The 17853-nt window shown below is 50.7% G+C and overlaps 3 protein-coding genes across 5 annotated transcripts; 1 reads left to right on the plus strand and 2 right to left on the minus strand.

Annotated features, from left to right (window-relative positions):
* The first annotated feature begins 1691 nt into the window (after positions 1-1691).
* On the plus strand, positions 1692-9178 carry FOXO4 (forkhead box O4). The gene is made up of 3 exons (XM_029930451.1): positions 1692-2584; positions 6301-7363; positions 7671-9178. Exons 1-3 carry the CDS (start codon positions 2123-2125, stop codon positions 7676-7678), a joined length of 1533 nt encoding a protein of 510 aa, XP_029786311.1. The 5' UTR covers positions 1692-2122; the 3' UTR covers positions 7679-9178.
* Positions 9179-9624: 446 nt separating this feature from the next.
* Positions 9625-11927, minus strand: CXHXorf65 (chromosome X CXorf65 homolog). Of its 3 annotated transcripts, XM_029930452.1 has the most exons (6): positions 11486-11927; positions 11277-11363; positions 10942-11076; positions 10555-10623; positions 9967-10070; positions 9625-9763 (listed from the first exon to the last, which is right to left on the minus strand). In XM_029930452.1, exons 1-6 carry the CDS (start codon positions 11508-11510, stop codon positions 9656-9658), a joined length of 528 nt encoding a protein of 175 aa, XP_029786312.1. In that variant the 5' UTR covers positions 11511-11927; the 3' UTR covers positions 9625-9655. The 3 variants fall into 3 exon arrangements, with proteins under 3 accessions (XP_029786312.1, XP_029786314.1, XP_029786313.1); XM_029930454.1 differs by lacking the exon at positions 11277-11363; XM_029930453.1 differs by lacking the exon at positions 11277-11363 and having other exon boundaries at positions 10942-11107.
* Positions 11928-12312: 385 nt separating this feature from the next.
* On the minus strand, positions 12313-16075 carry IL2RG (interleukin 2 receptor subunit gamma). Its single transcript, XM_029929939.1, has 8 exons — positions 15915-16075; positions 15542-15695; positions 15141-15325; positions 14736-14875; positions 14159-14321; positions 13495-13591; positions 13173-13242; positions 12313-12829 (listed from the first exon to the last, which is right to left on the minus strand). Exons 1-8 carry the CDS (start codon positions 16027-16029, stop codon positions 12629-12631), a joined length of 1125 nt encoding a protein of 374 aa, XP_029785799.1. The 5' UTR covers positions 16030-16075; the 3' UTR covers positions 12313-12628.
* Between the last annotated feature and the right edge of the window lie 1778 nt (positions 16076-17853).

Here is a 17853-nt window from a genome sequence, read left to right on the forward strand (position 1 = left end):
GAAGTAATACAATATGATCTGTGCTATAAAACACAAGGCTGCACAAAGTGCTTGGAAATGCAGAAAAGGGAGAACTCCACCTGAGAACAAGGAAGGCTGAAGAAGAGTGTTCCAAAATATGAGACTTGGGGAGTGGATGATCAGAGGGAGGACACCCCAGGAGGTAAAGGTATAAAAGCATACGGCATTTCCAGGAAATGGTACAAAATTTGACTGGTTGGAATTTAGTGTGCCCGGTGAAAGATGAAGCAGGAAAGGTGGGAAGTGGCCTGAGACTGAAGAGACTGTGTGTACCTAAAGTTTGAACTTTATCACATAGGCAATAGGGAAAATCAAAGGAAGTTTTAAGCAGGGAAATGCTAATGGTCACAAATAAATGTTAGGATCCTAGTTCCCCTGCCTCCTAGCTGTGACTTTGGGTATGTCACCGAATGTCTAAGCATTAGTGTCTTCATCAATAGGGTGGGGTTGATTGTGGTACCTGCTTTACAGGGTTGATTTGAAGAGTAAATGAGCTACTGTATGTAAAGCAATTAGCACAGTGCCTGGCACATAATAAGTGCTCCATACATTTTAACTAGTATTACCAGGAGTGTTTCTTAGAAGGGTAACTTTGTTGGCAGCATGAAACATAAACCATAGTGGGGAAAAGACTGATGGCAGGAGGTGCAATTAAGACAATCTTGCCATTTAATCCAGTGATAAATAAGGTATGGAACTGCGATCTGGATGTGAGAAGTTAAAGAGATGAAAAGGCAAATGGTATTTTAGCGTGGAAGACTGGGTAGATCAGGACAGCTATTAACTTCATTCAGAGATAAGGGTAGTCAGAGCATAGGGGTGTGGATGAAAGAACAGATGAGTTTAGCTTGGGACCTGTTGAATGAGAAGTGAAGCGGCCCAAGACGGGAACCTGGAAAATATCAATATTTAAGGGGAGTCAGAAGAGCCAGTGGGGAAAACTGGTCAGCGACTGCACAGTCGCCATGAATTGCACTTGAGGGCTTGCGAGGGGTAGGAGGTGGGTAGAGGCGACACTATCATCAGCACTTGTTTATATTACACAAGCCCGTCCGTTTTTTGCTTCTTGCCTCTAGGTTTTCGGCTTCTTGTAGAGTTCACATTTTTCCCTCCTGCCCTCTCTCCACTGAAAGAAGGAAAGGTCCAGCACCTCGCAACGTGGTCACCTAGGCGACCCGGAGTCACACAGGAGGATGTATGAAGGGGGGAGAAAGAAGGAAAACGGCTTTTAAAGAAAAGAAAAAGTCCGCGACGACCTCTAATAATTAAAGTTCCACCTCCCTACATCCTGCCACGCCGCTCTCCAGGTTCCCTTATCGGGCTCCTGTTCGCGGAGTATGACGGGAAATGTAGTCCTTAAGACCGACCAAGGGAGACACGACTGAAGAACTCGGTTTCCCAACTGGCTCTCCAGGCGCGTGCGCAGATGGCTGCCCGGGCGAGTGGTAAACAGAGACGTCAGGCGGGGGCTGCGGCTCAGAGCAAAACAAAAAGGAAACCTGGGGGGCGGGGGGGTGGGGGGTTGATAGGGGAATTGGTGCGGGAATAGGAGAGGCTGGGGCAGCGGGGACGTGGACCCCATTAAAAGCTGAGGGAAGGGAAGAGGCGGGGGGAGGGGCAGCTAGGGGAGGGGCAAGTGACGCGGGGGAGCGGGGCGTGGGGGAGGGCAGTGATCCGGGTGGAGGAAATTTGGGAGGAGTGTCCGGGGGGCAGCAACTTAAAAGGGGGAGGGAACCGCGGCTAAGGAGACGTTTGCTGATGGGAACGCGATGTATGCGGGGTTACGGTGCCTCAGGTATAAAAGAGCAGGAAGCTGAGTGAGAGGTTGGAGAAAAAGTGTCTTCGCTAGGCGGAGGTTACAGGTGGTGTCTCGGAAAGAGCTCTGAGGCTGTCCGCTTGTAGTCGAGAAGAGGATCAGAGAACCGTGTAGAAGGGACAGCTTGGGGGCTAGCGTCCTGGGGCGAGGGGGAAGTTCGCGACTTTCTGCGGACTGACAGGAATGTGCCTCCTGGCCCTCGGTGCTTCCCCCCTGGGGGGAGGCATCGCGAGGGACTGTGGCAGGCTCCTCTGAACGCTGAGCGGCGGAGGTCCAACTCCACGTATGGATCCAAGGAATGAGAATTCAGCCACAGAGGCTGCTGCGATCATAGACCTCGATCCCGACTTCGAACCCCAGAGCCGTCCCCGCTCCTGCACCTGGCCCCTTCCCAGACCAGAGCTCGCTACCGAGGCGTCTGAGCCGCCCGAGCCGCACGAGGTGGAGCCGGGTCTGGGAGAGAAGGTACACACGGAGGTGCGCTCAGACCCGATCCTGTTGCCCTCCCAGCTCCCCGAGCCGGCAGGGGGCCCCCAGCCCGGGATCCTGGGGGCTGTAACAGGTCCTCGGAAGGGAGGCTCCCGCCGGAATGCCTGGGGAAATCAGTCATATGCAGAACTCATCAGCCAGGCCATTGAAAGCGCCCCCGAGAAGCGATTGACACTCGCCCAGATCTATGAGTGGATGGTCCGCACTGTGCCCTACTTCAAGGACAAGGGTGACAGCAACAGCTCAGCAGGATGGAAGGTAACTATGACCCCCTTACCTCTGTCCCAATACCATCCGCCCCTGGGCCCCCTAGCCTCCTTCCTGCCATTCTGGGGCCCCTTTTATGCTCTCACTCCCAGAGATCTACCCTCAATCATCAATTACACAAACATTTACTTAGGACATAGTATATGCCACACTCAGTGCTTGATGCTGGAGGATCGCAGATGAATAAGACACTATCCTTGCCTTGGAGAAAATGAAATTCTCTGCTCACTGCTCAGCACTCCCAGCACTTTGGCTTGAGCTGCCCCAAACACTTATTCCCACAGAGAAGTCTTTATCCTATGTACAGCAGGAACTGTGTGGATTCCCCAGATGAACCTAACCTCTCCTCCCCCACCTCCCACCCCAACACCTTTTCTCCCATTCCTGTGGGATTACTTGGATTCCCTGCTTGCCTCTCAATACCTCAAGGTAGAGGACTGTTCAAGAACTCCTCTACCCAAGAAGAGGGGGTAGAGTGGCATAGGTTAAAAATAAAGGTGATATTCATGGGGTAAGGTAGCTGATCTAATGGATCAGGAGGGGAAAAAAAAAGGCCATGAGCTGCTACCTGCCTCAGTTTACCCTGTAGTGCTAAGAAACTCTCCTTAGTAAGGGGCTATCTAAGTCTGAGAAGGGGGAAAGTTTTCATTTAATGTTGAGGAATATTAGTTATGGAAAAAAAGAAAAAGAGACAGTGCTCTGACTTTAGAGCACAAGGTTAGGAGCTCCCTTGGCCTTCCATGAAGAAACCGTGAAGAAAGATCTCGCTAGATGTGCTGAAAACTTGTCCTGAGGAATGTGGGGCTCTAATCACTAAACGGGAGCTTCAACCCCTTGACATCCTGCACCCGCATAGGTGGTGAGATCAGTGTACCAGAAAGCACAGAGGGTTGAATGAGCAGAGGGTCGTCCCCTAGATACAGGAGGTGAAGGGAGGGATCAGATCTGCAGTATTCCTAGGAGCTGGGCAGGCCAGTAAACAGGACAGCTGACTGAGACCCTTGGCACTATTTCTGGGTAGACTGCCACGCCACAGTCTCAGCTCGTAAAGAGCTCCCCTCCTTGGACCCAGCCTACACAGCTGTTTTTTCTTTTCCCTTAGGTTCATTTTCCAGGGTAGAAGAAATAATCGTGAGTTGTTAGTTATGCTGTGGGAGTGTAGTCCCTCCTTATAATTTATGCTTATTTGCAGCTTTTTAGTTTACAAAGTAGTTTTAGATGTTTTTGCTTTATTAATCTTCCCAGCAATTCTTGAGATTCCACGTTTTACATACTGGGAAACTAAAGTATGGAAAGGTCAGGAAGCTTGTCTTCATCTCAGTAAAGCAAGGACTTGAACTCAGGCCTAACTATAAATCATATACTCTCTGCTAACCCATGCTGCCAAATTCTCTTCATTGGGATGATGGCAAATCCAAATCAGGCTGAGCGCTGGGCTTCAAAGGCTTTCATCCCCATCCCCACCCAACTACAAGGGGTAAGCCTCACAGCCTGAACTGGCTTCTCTGGGGATGTGCCAAGAGGGGGGTGGCACTCATTAGAACAAGAAAGGTTTGTTTAGGTGACTTGGGGAACCATTAGCAGTCACCCACCCTTCCAGCAGGTACGAATAATAAGGAGCTGACCTCTCCAGGTAGGTGGTTGTACCATGTATTAGTTGTGAAGCCTAAAGGAGAGGGGATAGAAGAATGGGCCTTGTGGGTAATGAGTGTGGAGAAAGGAACGGACCTTCTAAGCAGACTCAGAGTTAAAGGATGGAAGCAGGGAGCGGGGAGGGAGTCCCAGCGCCAGAAGTCACGGTGGTTCTCAGTTACTAAAGATGGTTACTGTCTAGGTGGACAAGTGGGATTCTTCGAAAGAACCAGGAGTACCAACACAGCCAGTGTGGTTGGAATGCCATTAACTGAAGGGTTCCAGGGAAGACAAGGAGTTCTTTGCGTAAAGAGCCCTGGGACAAGAAGCTACTTAAGCATCTTTCCCCACGCAGAGGGTCTCCTTATCTGGAGCACCAGTCAGAAATCACTTCATGTGTTTCTGACTGTCCATAGCCTCAGCCTCTAGTTTTGCTCCAAGCCCTTCTGGGCTCCTCCCTAGTTTCTAAACACTGAAAAGCTCCATGTGGGAGGTCAAATGCCCCTAAGGTTAGAGATCTTAGGCACAAATTCCTGAGGAGAAGTAGGGGAAAGGAGGTAGGAAAGAGTAGGGGGGGGGACACAAAAGGATAGTGTAACTACCCTGGGGCAACCAGTAGAAATAAGCTGCTCTGGGGGCTCAAGAAGCTACCAATCTCAGCTCCCTGGAAAAAAAACTTGTCTCTCAGTTTATCAGCAGTGAGGGAGGAAGGGAGAACAGAGGGAGGGAGGAAAGGAAGAAGGGAGAACGTGGAGGTTCCAATACTGGAGGCACTCCAAAGCCGATAGAGCCTTAAAGGGCCACCCACCAATAAGGTAACTGTTATCGATTATGTTACTGGCAGCTTGGCACTCTGAGGGGGGCACTGTTTGAGGGCTGCCTAACTGGACAACATGGTCTGTGCCCTGGGCACTTGTGCCTGATGTGTCTAATTGCATGAAATGGGAAATAATACAATATAGTTTGGGTAAGATGGTGTAGAACAGATTGAAAATATCACACAAGAAATTGGCTGCAGAAGTCAGGCAGCCACTTCATAGAAGAGAGGGGACTTCTGCTTGGTCTTGAGGAACTGGCAGAATGTATGGACGGGAGATCCTTCCTAGGACAAGGAACGTGCCCTGTGGAGTTGAGGTGGAGTTGAGGCATGGTGAGAAGCCTGGCCTGAGTGTAGTTGAGGGTGTGTGCTCAGGGATCCGTAGGAATCGGGCACAAAGGAATCTGTGACTCCAATGGAGGGCTGGGGCTCCGGTGACCCGGTGGGGAGTAGACCACCAGCTCTGCTGAGGGTCCAGCCCTCAGCCTATTCAGAGAACTGGCTCAAGACAGGGTGGGTCATGGGGCACCTGGGTGGCTCAGTCAGTTAGGCAGCCGACTTGGGCTCAGGTCACGATCTCGCTGTTCTTGGGTTCAAGCCCTGCATCGGGCTCTGTGCTGACAGCTCACAGCCTGGAGACTACTTCGGATTCTGTGTCTCCTTCTCTCTCTGACCCTCCCCTGCTCATGCTCTGTTTCTCTCTGTCTCAATAATAAATAAAACATAAATTTTTTATTTTAAGTATTAAAAAAAAAGACAGGGTGGATAAGTCCTGGGCTGGTGTTCCACCACTTCCCTGTAAATGCCACCCAAGCCTCCACTCAATGAAAGAGATTGGAGCTCTGGACTTCTCTTTCCCCACCTAATCCTCGCTCTTGCTGAACCAGGAGTGTGCCTCCCCAGTGACCACCAGTGCCAGACAGCCCCTCAGAGACCTGGGAGGAGTGCAGGGTTGTGAGCTTTTCCAGAGCAGGCCCAGTGCCCTCTGCAGTAGGTTGTTATGCAGGCTGCCTCCTGGGCCCTTGTGCCGAAAAGTCTGGAGCAGAGGCTTGCCTTTAGGTGAGCACTGTGTATGGTCCCCACTCACACACTCCATTCTCTGCCCCTACCTTTGCCTGTTCTACTCTGGATTTGGATAGCTCTGAGTTTCAAGGAATGCCCCTGCTATGTCCCAGCGTCCTTTGAGGCTGGACTGCTGGCCATTGACCTCCCCTGCACGTACCTCATGCCCCTTTCCTGCTGCCTCTGCCCCCTCCAGAACTCAATCCGCCACAACCTGTCCCTGCACAGCAAGTTCATCAAGGTTCACAACGAGGCTACTGGCAAGAGTTCCTGGTGGATGCTGAACCCTGAGGGAGGCAAGAGTGGCAAGGCTCCCCGCCGCCGGGCAGCCTCCATGGATAGCAGCAGCAAGCTGCTACGAGGCCGCAGCAAGGCCCCCAAGAAGAAACCAGCCGTGCTGCCAGCCCCACCTGAAGGTGCCACTCCAACGAGCCCCGTCGGCCACTTTGCCAAGTGGTCAGGCAGCCCTTGCTCGCGAAACCCTGAAGAAGCAGATGTGTGGACCACCTTCCGTCCACGAAGCAGTTCAAACGCTAGCAGCGTCAGCACCCGGCACTCCCCCATGAGGCGTGAGTCTGAGGTGCTGACAGAGGAGGAGATACCAGCCTCCGTCAGTGGCTATGCAGGGGGTGTCCCTCCCACCCTAAACGAAGATCTGGAGCTGTTAGATGGGCTCAATCTCACACCTTCCCATTCCCTACTATCTCGGAGTAGTCTCTCTGGCTTCTCTTTGCAGCATCCTGGGGTGACAGGTCCCTTGCACACCTATAGCACCTCCCTCTTCAGCCCAGTAGAGGGGCCTCTGTCAGCAGGAGAAGGGTGCTTCTCAAGCTCCCAGTCTCTGGAGGCGCTGCTCACCTCTGACACGCCACCACCCCCTACTGATGTCCTCATGACCCAGGTAGATCCCATTCTTTCCCAGGCCCCCACACTTCTGTTGCTGGGGGGCATACCTTCCTCCAGTAAGCTAGCCACAGGGGTTGGCCTGTGTCCCAAGCCCCTAGAGGCCCCAGGCCCCAGCAGTCTGGTTCCTACCCTCTCCATGATAGCACCACCTCCAGTCATGGCAGGTGCTCCTATCCCCAAGACCCTGGGGACTCCTGTGCTCACACCTACTACCGAAGTTGCAAGCCAAGACAGAATGCCTCAGGATCTAGTAGATCTCGATATGTACATAGAGAACATGGAGTGTGACATGGATAACATCATCAGTGACCTCATGGATGGGTGCGAGGGATTGGACTTCAACTTTGAGCCAGGTATGGCACCTCTTAATCAACAGTAGCATCTCACAACTTCTGGCCACCCCCTTGGTGCCCAGCTAGTCCCAGGGGCTGAGAAAGGGGGAGATTTAGAGCAAGGAGTAGCTGGAGCTCCTGGGGAAGTGGAGGGAGGGTGTCCTAGTAGAAGGGCAGGCCCCTCAGCAAAGCCCACACCTAGCCGTAGCGCAGGAGACCTGTGGGGAAGGGCCAGCTCTGCTTTTGGGGGGTGTGGACCTTAATGATGGAAAGTTGTCATGCCCCAGATCAGCTTCTTACCTTGTCTTCTGTTTTCTTCTTCCCACAGATCCCTGAGCCATGGCTAGAAGCTTTGTCTCCTGCTTCAGAGGTGGAGCCAGGCGTGCCCATATCCACTCTTTACCCTTGACCCTTCCCTGGGAATTTGGGACCCTGCTTTAGAGCTAGGGTGGGGTCTGCTCACATGGGTGTTGAGGAAATTAGAAAGATAAAACTGTCCCATATGGGAACTATGGGGGGAGGGAGAGAAAGGGGTGGGGGAAAGGGAAAAGGTTTATTCTCACTGTGCCAATTAGGGGGTGAGGCCCCCTCCTGGGAGCTTTCCTTGGCTCCCCCACCCCCTCCACCTGATTTTCACTCCCTAGGTTTTATAGCAGGGGTGGGCAATGTGTTGGAAATGTGAAGTCACCAGTGGCCTTACCCCTGCCTTTGGGAGCAGGATTTTTTTGTAGTCTTATCTGAGCTGGTCCAGGCTAGGTTGAGCCTGGGATTTTTATGCAGTGGCCCCCTAGGCCAGTGGTGTGGGGTTGGGGGGAGGGTAGTAGGGACCTGGAAAGGCCAAGGTCTGAGCACTGGAGAGGCTCACCAGGCCAAATCACCCTTGGAAGGCTGCAGATCACAGAAAGGCTTTTTATAAACTTTTAAAGAAATATAAACACAAATATAGAGATTTTTAACAGCGGCAAGGTGCTAGTGATGGGGAGAATGCTTTCTTTTTCTTTCTGAAGGCTTTGACATAGTGACATGATACAAACACTACAGACATTACTCAGGGAAGCATGGGAAACAGGGAGAGAGAACACCAAGCTGGGGAGAGCCGGGGGCAGGGGAGCAGCAGTGGAGAGTAAGGGAAAGAACTCCAACGATGATGATATGGGATGATGATATGGGGATGTGTAGAACAAGGTCTGGGCGGAACTAGCTTAGAATTTCCCTACGGAAAAGCTAAGCCAGACCTCCCTCATTCACCTTGTGTCTGGGAGCATGTGGTGTCCGTCCGGGGGCAGCCACACTCTTGCATGACCCACTGCAGGTTGGTGTTATGCTGGGAGAGTACATTGAAAGCCTGGAATTAGTTTGTGTTAGTTTGTGGCTGGGGGAAACGGGTGGGAGGGGGGGAGAAGAGGGAAGGATTTAGGTTGGTAAAGTTAGGCACAGAGACCTCCCTGTTCCAGGCCCCTGACAGCTGTCCCTGCCCTTCTTCCCCTTGCTTGACTGCAGGGGTTATGTGGAAGTGTGTGTAGTGGCAGGCAGGGGGAGGGGCAGAACAGGGAAGGGGGAGCTGGGGAGCTTGGCTGAGGGTCTGGGAAATGAGCAGGGACAGAGGGGAATGTGGATCAGGTTTACTAGCACCTGCCAGGGTGGCCATCTGGGGCTCCTTCTCCACCCCAGCCCCCAAAGCAGCCCCTCCCCCCCTCCCCCCCCCCTCACCCTGTGGGTTCCCATCATTTCCTGTGTCAGCGCCTGGCCTACCCAGATTGTATCATGTGCTAGATTGGAGTGGGGAAGTGTGTCAAATCAATAAATGAATAAATTCAATAAATGCCTATAACCAGCTCTGCTTTCTGCTGCCTTTCTGGTCCCCTCAGATAAGGGGGAGGAGGGGGAAAGGCAGAGGACTGGCAGGAGAGACCACAAGGAGGCAGAGAAGTTTGGGGGGGGGCTCAGCAGGAAGAGTTGTTAAATTGTAGTGGGGGGAGGGAAGATGACAATCATCACCAAATCCCAGCAGTGGTAGGCCCGCTCTGATAGGCCTGTCTCTAGGGGAGGTAGTTAGGTTGGAGAAGACCCCACCCCCTACTCTGTCCCTCAAAGATTCATTGTAGGAGACTTCACAGTTTTTCCTCACTCCCACCCATGTGCTCCCCCCAGCCTACTCCTACCCACCCTCAGAGCCTCCACGGTGCCTGGGCATAGTCAAGCCTTGGTACAAATATTGGGAGATGGCGTCTTTTCTTGAAAAAGGGGCCTCATATTAAATTCCAGCAATTTCATACCTAGTATTAACTGCTGTCACTTGGTCACTTTATTTAGTTAGTGATGTCTATCCTTTTTACTGAGAACGTCTGCTCTGGTCTTGAAGGTCAGGCCCCTGCGAGGGGGAGGGGGCCTCTCTTCATATGATCTTCCCATTGATTTGGACTGGAAAAGGAAAAGGTCCATAAGTAGATAAAGAGGCCCCTGCGGGGAAGCTTTCTACAAACTAGGGCCAGAGGCAGGTAGGTCTTGGGCGTAGATTTTGGATTTGGAAAGGAAATTCATTCCAGGAGTCCAAGGTGCAGAAGCCTTGTGTTGGCTGGTAGGGAGGAAGAGTATGGGGGCAGAGCACATTTGGGGAGCCTTACTGGGATGGTCACAGTGGATTTGATTGTAACTTTCTTGGCTTCTTGGCTTTTAAGCATTTTCAGTCGATTCTTCTCCATGACATCACATTGTGTGCGCAAGTTCTCTAAGAACCAAGAAAAGGCACCCCCCCCCCCGTTCCCCCCTGCCTCTGAGGACTAGAGGTCTTAACTAACCATCCCATCCCTCCCATCATTCCGGTGATCACTTGGAGTAACTGGGCCTAAAGCTAGGCTGAGGAGTGATCAGAAGGTGCCTAGGTTTTGCTCTTTTCAGTATGAATTGGGTCACCAAGACTACAAGAGAAAAGGATGAAAAGCAAGATGGAAATGACAGGGAGATAGGGAGATATATCAAGACAATGCTCCCGAAATGGGGGTGGGGGTAGGAGTGAATGACACACACAACTCCATCTGGTTTGAGCTAAACGTCCATCCTAAAGTGGGCCTAGGCCGTATTTCCCTCTTCCTGGGATCCTGAGATCCTACCTGCCGTATCACACCATTCCCACTCTGTACAGAGAATATACTATATCACCCCGCTACATAAGGTCCTCTCCATGTTTCTCCTTCTTCCATCATGCTCCTTACCAAGTAGCTCAGGTTCTGGATTCTTCAGGAGGGGCACAAAAGCTTTGTAGGCATTCTCTAGTCGGGTTCCTGTGAACACAGCAATGTGCTATCCCCAGCCCCTGTCACCGTGTCTCCACCCTTCCAAAACCCAAGATATCAGGACCCTACCACTCAACACTACCTTGAGCTGATGTACCTTATTTCCTCCCCTCAGGATGACCCCTAGGTGGCGGGGGGGAGGTATAACATGTGTAAGCCCACCCTATTGTCAGAGAGGCATGCTCTTTCTTAGGCTGACTACAGATGGTCAGTTTGGATCTGGCTGAGGGGATCCTATGCTAAAAGACAAGATTCACAATCCATTTTGAGGGCCTTGCTCTCTCAGGAGTGTTCCCAAGCCTCTACCTCGTGCTCCATGCTCCACCTTACAAACATAGTAGGTGCTTCGAGCTGTAAGAAATTTGCTGGCATAGTCTCCAGGGGTCTTCATCACGAAAAACATCTTCATTGTCCCCGTTTCATCACACAAATCGATGATGTCTGGAGGGAGGCCACAGGGTAATTGGGGCAGCTAAGGAAGGAGAGTGGGAGCAAAAAGGCAGTGATCCTATCCTTAATGGGTTGGGGGGAGCTGTTAGATTCAAAGATCTGTCTTTTTGCCAGTCAGAGAGCTTGGGAACTAGAAATGACCCTCCTTACTTCTGACCGTCTGCCATCAGTCCCCTCCCCCAACTCCTCACCTGTTTTAGGCAGCCCTATTTTTCTGCGGGTATAATGCATCAACAGAAGGACAGAGCAATTGATATTGGCCAGAAACTGCTCATTATCTGAGAAGACATGGGATGGGCCATGTGGCCCTTCTCTAGTTATACATGCTATCCCTTGATCTCCAATGCCCTCAAACCTCCCAGGTCCTACACACAGACTCCAGCTCTGTGATGCCCCTTACCTCCATGTGTGATGAAAATGAACATGATGTCAAGACCTTCTCACTCTTCAGATATAGGCCTGATGAGTCATTTGGAAGGAGAGTATTCTAGAGGTCCAGTGTGTGTGTGTGTGTGTGTGTGTGTGTGTGTGCAAGTGGGCCCATAGGGTTGGGGATCTAGAGAGGTAGCTGGATTACATAGGCTGAAGAAGCCCAGAGAGAGATACTGGCAGCTGTGGATAACCAACATCCCCAGGGGTGGGGCCTGAGGCTGCAGTTGAGGGATTATGAGGTCAGAAGTGGTATGTGTGGCAGAAGGTGGAGTAAGGATAAGGGGAGAAGAACCTGAGTGGGGTCTGTGAAGATTTGCTGGGAGTGGGGGCACCATGATAAATCTAGTTCTTTTTTTAATGTTTATTTATTTATTTTGAGAGAGAGAGAGAGAGAGAAAGAGAGAGAGAGAGAGAGAATACAAGCAGGGGAGGGGTGTTGAGAGAAAGAGAGAGAATCCCAAGCAGGCTCCGCGCTGCCAACACAGAACCTGCTGTGGGGCTCAAATCCACGAACTGTGAGATCATGACCTCAGCTGAAAGCAACAGTGGAATACTTAACCAACTGGGCTGTTCAGGCAGCCTGGTAAATCTAATTCTAAAATACAGCCTGGAAGGCATGCAGGACACCTAGAGAAAAGCCAAGTTTCTGGAACAGTCCTCTTCTCTAGTTTGTTTGTGGTACTACCGCTTCCACATCGTGAGTCTACTACTCCTTTTTCCTACCGTCAACACCATGCCTCCCACCCTTACTGCACCCCACGTTTCCCTTGCCCCCCACCCCAACAACAGACATTCTTGATTATCAACAGAAGCTTTATTTCTCATTGATTTGAGAATAATTGAAGGGTAGATGGAAGAGGGAGGGAAGGATGGAAGGATGGCGGGGAGAAACAATCCTGCGAGGAAGAGGGGCTAGATTGGGGAAGATGAGGAACATGCTCAGGACAAAGGGCCAGCTGGATGATAGGAGATATTGAATGGGGGGGGGGCTAAGTTATAGGGGGCACAAAATTCAGAATCAGCCACAGGGGGGCGTGGTGAGCATTGGACCCAGGCTGGTTGGATGAGGGGAAGTTAGTATGGTTTAGGACTATAGGACTCTGGGGTTCTGTCAGGGTATCAGGGCTCCGGTTTCAGGTTTCAGGGTGTAACAAGGGGGAGCCCAGTAGGGGCTATGCTGGCTGCAGGGGGAGCCCCCAGGCCCCTCCCCTGGAGCCCCTCCTTTTGGGGGAATCTCACTGACGTGGCAGAGCCATTCACTGTAGTCTGGCTGCAGACTCTCTGCCAGTCCCTTAGATACTCCACTCCAGGCCTAAAAACAGATATCTCCAGGTCAGGGGTCAATTAGGGGAAGGGAGTAAAAGACCCAGGCTTTGTGCCAAGGGAGCTCTTACAATGTCTGCAACTACACTGATCATGGAAGGGACACACAGACTCTTAGGGCCCTCAGTACCACTGTTTCTATCTGCCTCAACCAACTTACAATCAGTTCTTCTGGGTGTCTCTCTCCATCCAGCCCATCCCCCAATTGGTTGGCCACATCCTGACAGTTAGTACAGGCCCCCTCCTGTTCCCTCCGCTCCGCACACTGTCTGACTTGCTGGCAGGCAGTTGCTAGTTGACAAACTGCAGTCTGCCTATGACAATGTTCTCACCGAAAAGTTCCCATGGTATTCAGTAACCAGATCCTCTAGGTTCTTGAGGGTAGGAATCCGGGGCATCGTCCTGACAGAGGAGAGAGAGAGGGCAGGATCACAGAGGTTACGCTCTTTTATTACCAGTCTCCTGGTTCTCCCAGACAGAATGAAGGGATTCTGTGTTCCCTGGTCCTGCAGCTTCCTTCTAGCACCATACCCACTGGAGTGCCCCTCATTCCTTATTGTCCTGCCTTCTACTCCTGGAGACCCTGTGATAATCCCCCTCTACTATTTATTCCCAGCCCCCAACCTCATTTTCCTGGGATATCTGAAATCTCACCGTTCCAGCCAGCAGTACACACAGATAAGGCTAATAATCAATCCAATGGAGCCAAGGGGGATAAGCACAGCTTCCAGTACAAACAACAAAGGATTCTCTATTTTAAAAAAAAGAGGAAGAGAGAGAGAGACCTAAATTTGCAGCATCCCTACTACGTGCCAACGTTTGTAGAGCCCCAACTTGGTGCCAGGCGTGGTGATAGACACTTTCCATATACTTAATCTTCATGACTCCTTTGGGGGAGGAGCAATTTTTATCTCCACTTGACAGATAAAGAAACAGAATCAAAGAGTTTCGTGACAGGCCCCAGGTCAAAGAGGGAGTAAGTAGCAAAGGCAGGTTTAAACCCGAGATTTGTCTGCTTCCACAGCCATCTTTACCATGCAGGATTTCTAGGAGTGCTTTAGGGGAATGTTATACGTCCTGTATCCCCTCTGCCTCCTTCTCAACACCCGCCCCCACACACACTCTAACAACATACTGGTCCAACCCTACACAGGGGGTCCAACCCCTGCTACCTAGGGGTTGAGGTTGAACAGTGAGGGGAGACAGGGCCACCAAATTTGGAGGGCTTAGGGGTCAAGTAGTAGAGCAAAAGGCAGTGGTACTAGAAAGGCTGGGGTGCTGGGCTCATAGTTGGGGGGGTGCCTTAGGCCCATTTTACCCTTTGAAGTATTGCTGCCCCAGTGGATTGGACGGCTCCATTCACTCCAGCGCTGAGCGCTTCCACAGAGTGGGTTATAGCGGCTCCGGACACGGAACGTGTAGAATTTCTGCCCATCCACGCTAGGCAGAGAGAAGCTATGTCTTTGGTCCACTGATTGTTCCTTGGGGAGAAAGAAGGTGAGGGAGAGATGGGTGTCTAAAAAAGAAGGGAGAATTAAAACTGCTACCCTCCCCACATGTCATCCGGTTCTCCCCAGTTCTTCCCTCCTCTCTGGACTACTCAAGCCACACTGCTCCCTTCACTGACTAGAATCTAATGCCTCCCCCGCATATTCCCTTGAAGGCTTCCTTTCGTTTACTTGCCTATCAGGCATTGAGGAAAGTATGGGTACAAAATCGTTAATGGAAAGCAACTGATGATGACAGGAAAGGGAGTTGGACAATGGTAGACAGAGCAGAGGAACTGGGAGGTAGAGAATAGGAGCTTGAGAGTAGGCCCTCCTAGGTGGCTGATTGAATACTTTATCCCCATTTGCTTGGCCTCAGCTGCTACATTCATAACCCCAATCACTCACGGTCCAGCTGCGGTCCCAGTCACTCCGGTACTGCACAAGGTGCTCCAGACAGTGGTCCAAGTGTCTGTTACTCCAGGTCAGTTCTAGCTGGGATTCACTTAGGTTGCGAAGCGTTAGGTTCTCTGGAGCCCAGGGGATCACTGGAGATATGTGTATGTGTGTGTGTGTGTGTGTGTGTGTGTGTGTGTGTGTGTGTATGGTTATTCTCCTGGCCTAGACAAGCTAGGATCCTGAAGGTAGTGCCCCTGATCCCTCCTCCCTTCCCTATCCTGATCCCTCGCCCCTCCTTTCTGCCTAAGTACCCTTAAGGTGAAAGAAAACCGCTCCAGACACCCTAGCACCCCACAATATTTCCCCGGCCCCCCACATTATATCCCTGGACTCTTGACGCCCTTTCCCCATTACCCAGATTCTGCAGTTTCAGCCTCTGTGTGGACTGCCTCCTGGGTTCCTGTGGGTCCTGGAGCTGGACCACAAATGTTTCATAGAGATGGATCTCCTCTTTTTGCAGCCAACAGCCAGAAGTGATCGCTCCAGAGAATATATAGTGGCCACACTCCCGGACTCTATCATCGTTGGAGTTCTTGTACCTAAAGAAGGGTTGAGAGGAAGAGAAACAGTGGCATAAACTTGGGAACTACAGATAAGACAGCCCAGCCTCCTCTCCAAACCGACATATGACTTACCCCATGAGAAAATAGTGGGGAGGCTAGGATGCTGGCTACCCTCTTTATTGGTCCCCACAAAGTCCCATCCAGCCCACCTCCTCTTGTTCCCCTGTGCTACCCCCTCTTCCCTTCTCATACCAATAGTGCAGAGTCAGGTTGGTGGGCTGGGGCTCAGAGCTGCTGTTCCAAGTGCAATTCATATACTCAACATTGAACACAAAACACTGGACGTCTGGGAGGGGCAGGGTGGAAACACTGGGGGCCGCAGAGGCTGTAGCAGTCAGGAAGAAATCTAGGTTGGGGAGAAAACAAAGTGGGGGATGGGAAGACAATACATGATGGTCAGAAGAACAGCAGCAGGAGGCAGAGAATGCTTCCCCTTTCCTTCTCCACAGTACTCTTAAATTCTACCTGCATCCTTCTAAAGTCCCATGGCAGGTTCAAGCTTTCTGTACAGCCCCTTCCCTCAGGCTCCCCTCTCACCAACCCCCTTCAGTCCCAGGTTTCCCACCAGCTGTGATGTCTTCATTCCCATTGGGCATGGGGACTGTAGAGTTCAGCCCCATCCCCAGCAGAGGCAGCTGCAGGAATAAGAGGGATCTGAGTGGCAATGGTGGCTTCAACATGGTGCTTGTTCTTCGTTCCCTGGGTGCTGACTGTCAGGAACCTGGGCCCCTCACCCATTACCCCTCCCCACCCACACATTTCCTTCTGTCATAGCTTCCGGTGGAAAGAACCTTAGAAACCAGGGCTTTACAGAGGGTGGGGCAAATGTGTGTTATGACACAGGCTAAATCCTCTGGGAGATTAAGTGTTAATCTAATCTGTAGGTGTACCACCACCACTGTAAAGTGGCATTATAAGTAGAGACTGAGGCTGGGCATACAATACTGTCACAGGCTTAAGAATCCTCAGACCACTTAGATCCTGGGAAGGATCTGTTCACCACCAGCACCACCATGACCACTCCCAACCACCTTCTCATCTAAGTCATTTTATCCTGTAGAGTGGAGGGTCTGGACTTTCCTCCCCCTCCTGTGCTATGTTCCTTCCTGGGCTCAGTCACCCTGAAACCTCGGTCAAAGCCCCGCCATCTTGGGTGGAAAGTACAGTCTTGGCTCCTGTGGGCACATGTATAGCTGTCTTGCTTCTGACCTGATCCAAACCAGAATACCTACTCTTAGCTGCTGCCTGCCTGAACTGGGTCTCCGTTGAGACTGGTGAGGAGGTCTGACTTAGAAGTAGATTCTGGAAAAGGAGGAACAATACAAATTCCTCATCTTCCCCTAAGTCTGCTTCTCTTCCCTATCTCAGTTAACGTATCATCACCCTCTCAATCACCCAGACTTGAAACGTCAAAGTCGTTGTCAATGCCTCCATCTCTCTCATCCTGAAAACCCAATCAGCTCGTGTTACACCTGTGTTGTTTTCCCCTGAAGGGTCTTCCTTTCCATGAAACCCAGCCACTGTGCTAAATTAGCCTCTCTAGAACCCACTAACTGGCCTCTCTTTCTAAAGGCACCCTGGTCTCTAACCCATTCTTAATCTTATTGCCAGATTTATCTTCCCCCAAACACAAGAGCTGATTGGAGACACTATTTATAGAAATTGTTTATTTAGCAAACATTTATTAAGCCCTAAATATGTGCCAGGCACTGTGCTTATGTTCTAATGTACCTTAATTTTATGTGGGTTAAATTTCCTTAGGGTTAGCAGAAATGTTACCTCTTCCAGTCTGTTTTCTTCTCCCCAATCAGAAATAATTTGTCTTCCTACTGTGCTTCAATAGCATTTTGCTAGCGTTACTTTTATGTATTTGCTACTTTTATTATTTTTTAAATTTATTGCTGTCTGTGACTTTTATTATAGCATTCTGTCTTTTCTTTAACAGGCAATGCCATTGCAGAGAGGGTACTGGCCCAAGAGTCAAGGAAACATCTTAGTCTCACCTCTGTTACCCAGTACCTGGATAATATTGCTTAAGTGAACTTGTACTGTTTGAAAATCAGCTTCCTCATCCGCAAAATGGGGACAATTACAATCCCTAACAGTGGGGCTGTTTGCAGATTAAAGGAGATGACGTCTGGAAAGTATCTGACACTTAGTAGGTGCCTCTTTCACTAGAGCGAGGATTCTTCTCAACCTGGAGTTCATGGACACTTAGGGGACACATCGATGAACTGTAAAGGTTCTATGAATTTCCCTGGAAAATATGTAACATTTTGTATGCCTCTGCATTTTCTGGGAAGAAAGATCATAGCGTCTATCAGCATCTTTTAAAGGGGTTGCAAATCAAAATAGGTTAAGAACCTCAGTGCCATAACCTAACGACCTTGAGGGATTAGAGCTGGCCTTTCAGGGGTTTAATAGGTACTTTCTTATGCAGACAGTTTCTAATCTTCTCAACAGCCCTTTGACGGAGGTAACAATACACCCATTTTTCAGATGCA

Source organism: Suricata suricatta, chromosome X (assembly GCF_006229205.1).
Source record: "Suricata suricatta isolate VVHF042 chromosome X, meerkat_22Aug2017_6uvM2_HiC, whole genome shotgun sequence".
NCBI lineage: Eukaryota > Metazoa > Chordata > Mammalia > Carnivora > Herpestidae > Suricata > Suricata suricatta.

Excerpts from the sequence above, each read along its gene's own strand:
- IL2RG (XM_029929939.1), bottom strand. The coding sequence starts at position 16,029 with ATGTTGAAGCCACCATTGCCACTCAGATCCCTCTTATTCCTGCAGCTG. Across the intron at positions 14,322-14,735 it reads ACTGGGACCGCAGCTGGACC|GAACAATCAGTGGACCAAAG; the intron begins GTGAGTGATTGG and ends TTTCTCCCCAAG. Across the intron at positions 13,592-14,158 it reads GGGCAGCAATACTTCAAAGG|AGAATCCTTTGTTGTTTGTA; the intron begins GTAAAATGGGCC and ends TTTTTAAAATAG.
- FOXO4 (XM_029930451.1), top strand. The coding sequence starts at position 2,123 with ATGGATCCAAGGAATGAGAATTCAGCCACAGAGGCTGCTGCGATCATA. Across the intron at positions 2,585-6,300 it reads ACAGCTCAGCAGGATGGAAG|AACTCAATCCGCCACAACCT; the intron begins GTAACTATGACC and ends TGCCCCCTCCAG.
- CXHXorf65 (XM_029930452.1), bottom strand. The coding sequence starts at position 11,510 with ATGTTCATTTTCATCACACATGGAG. Across the intron at positions 10,624-10,941 it reads GGTGGAGCATGGAGCACGAG|GAACCCGACTAGAGAATGCC; the intron begins GTAGAGGCTTGG and ends CTGTGTTCACAG. Across the intron at positions 9,764-9,966 it reads AATCCACTGTGACCATCCCA|TCCAAATCAATGGGAAGATC; the intron begins GTAAGGCTCCCC and ends TTCCTTTTCCAG.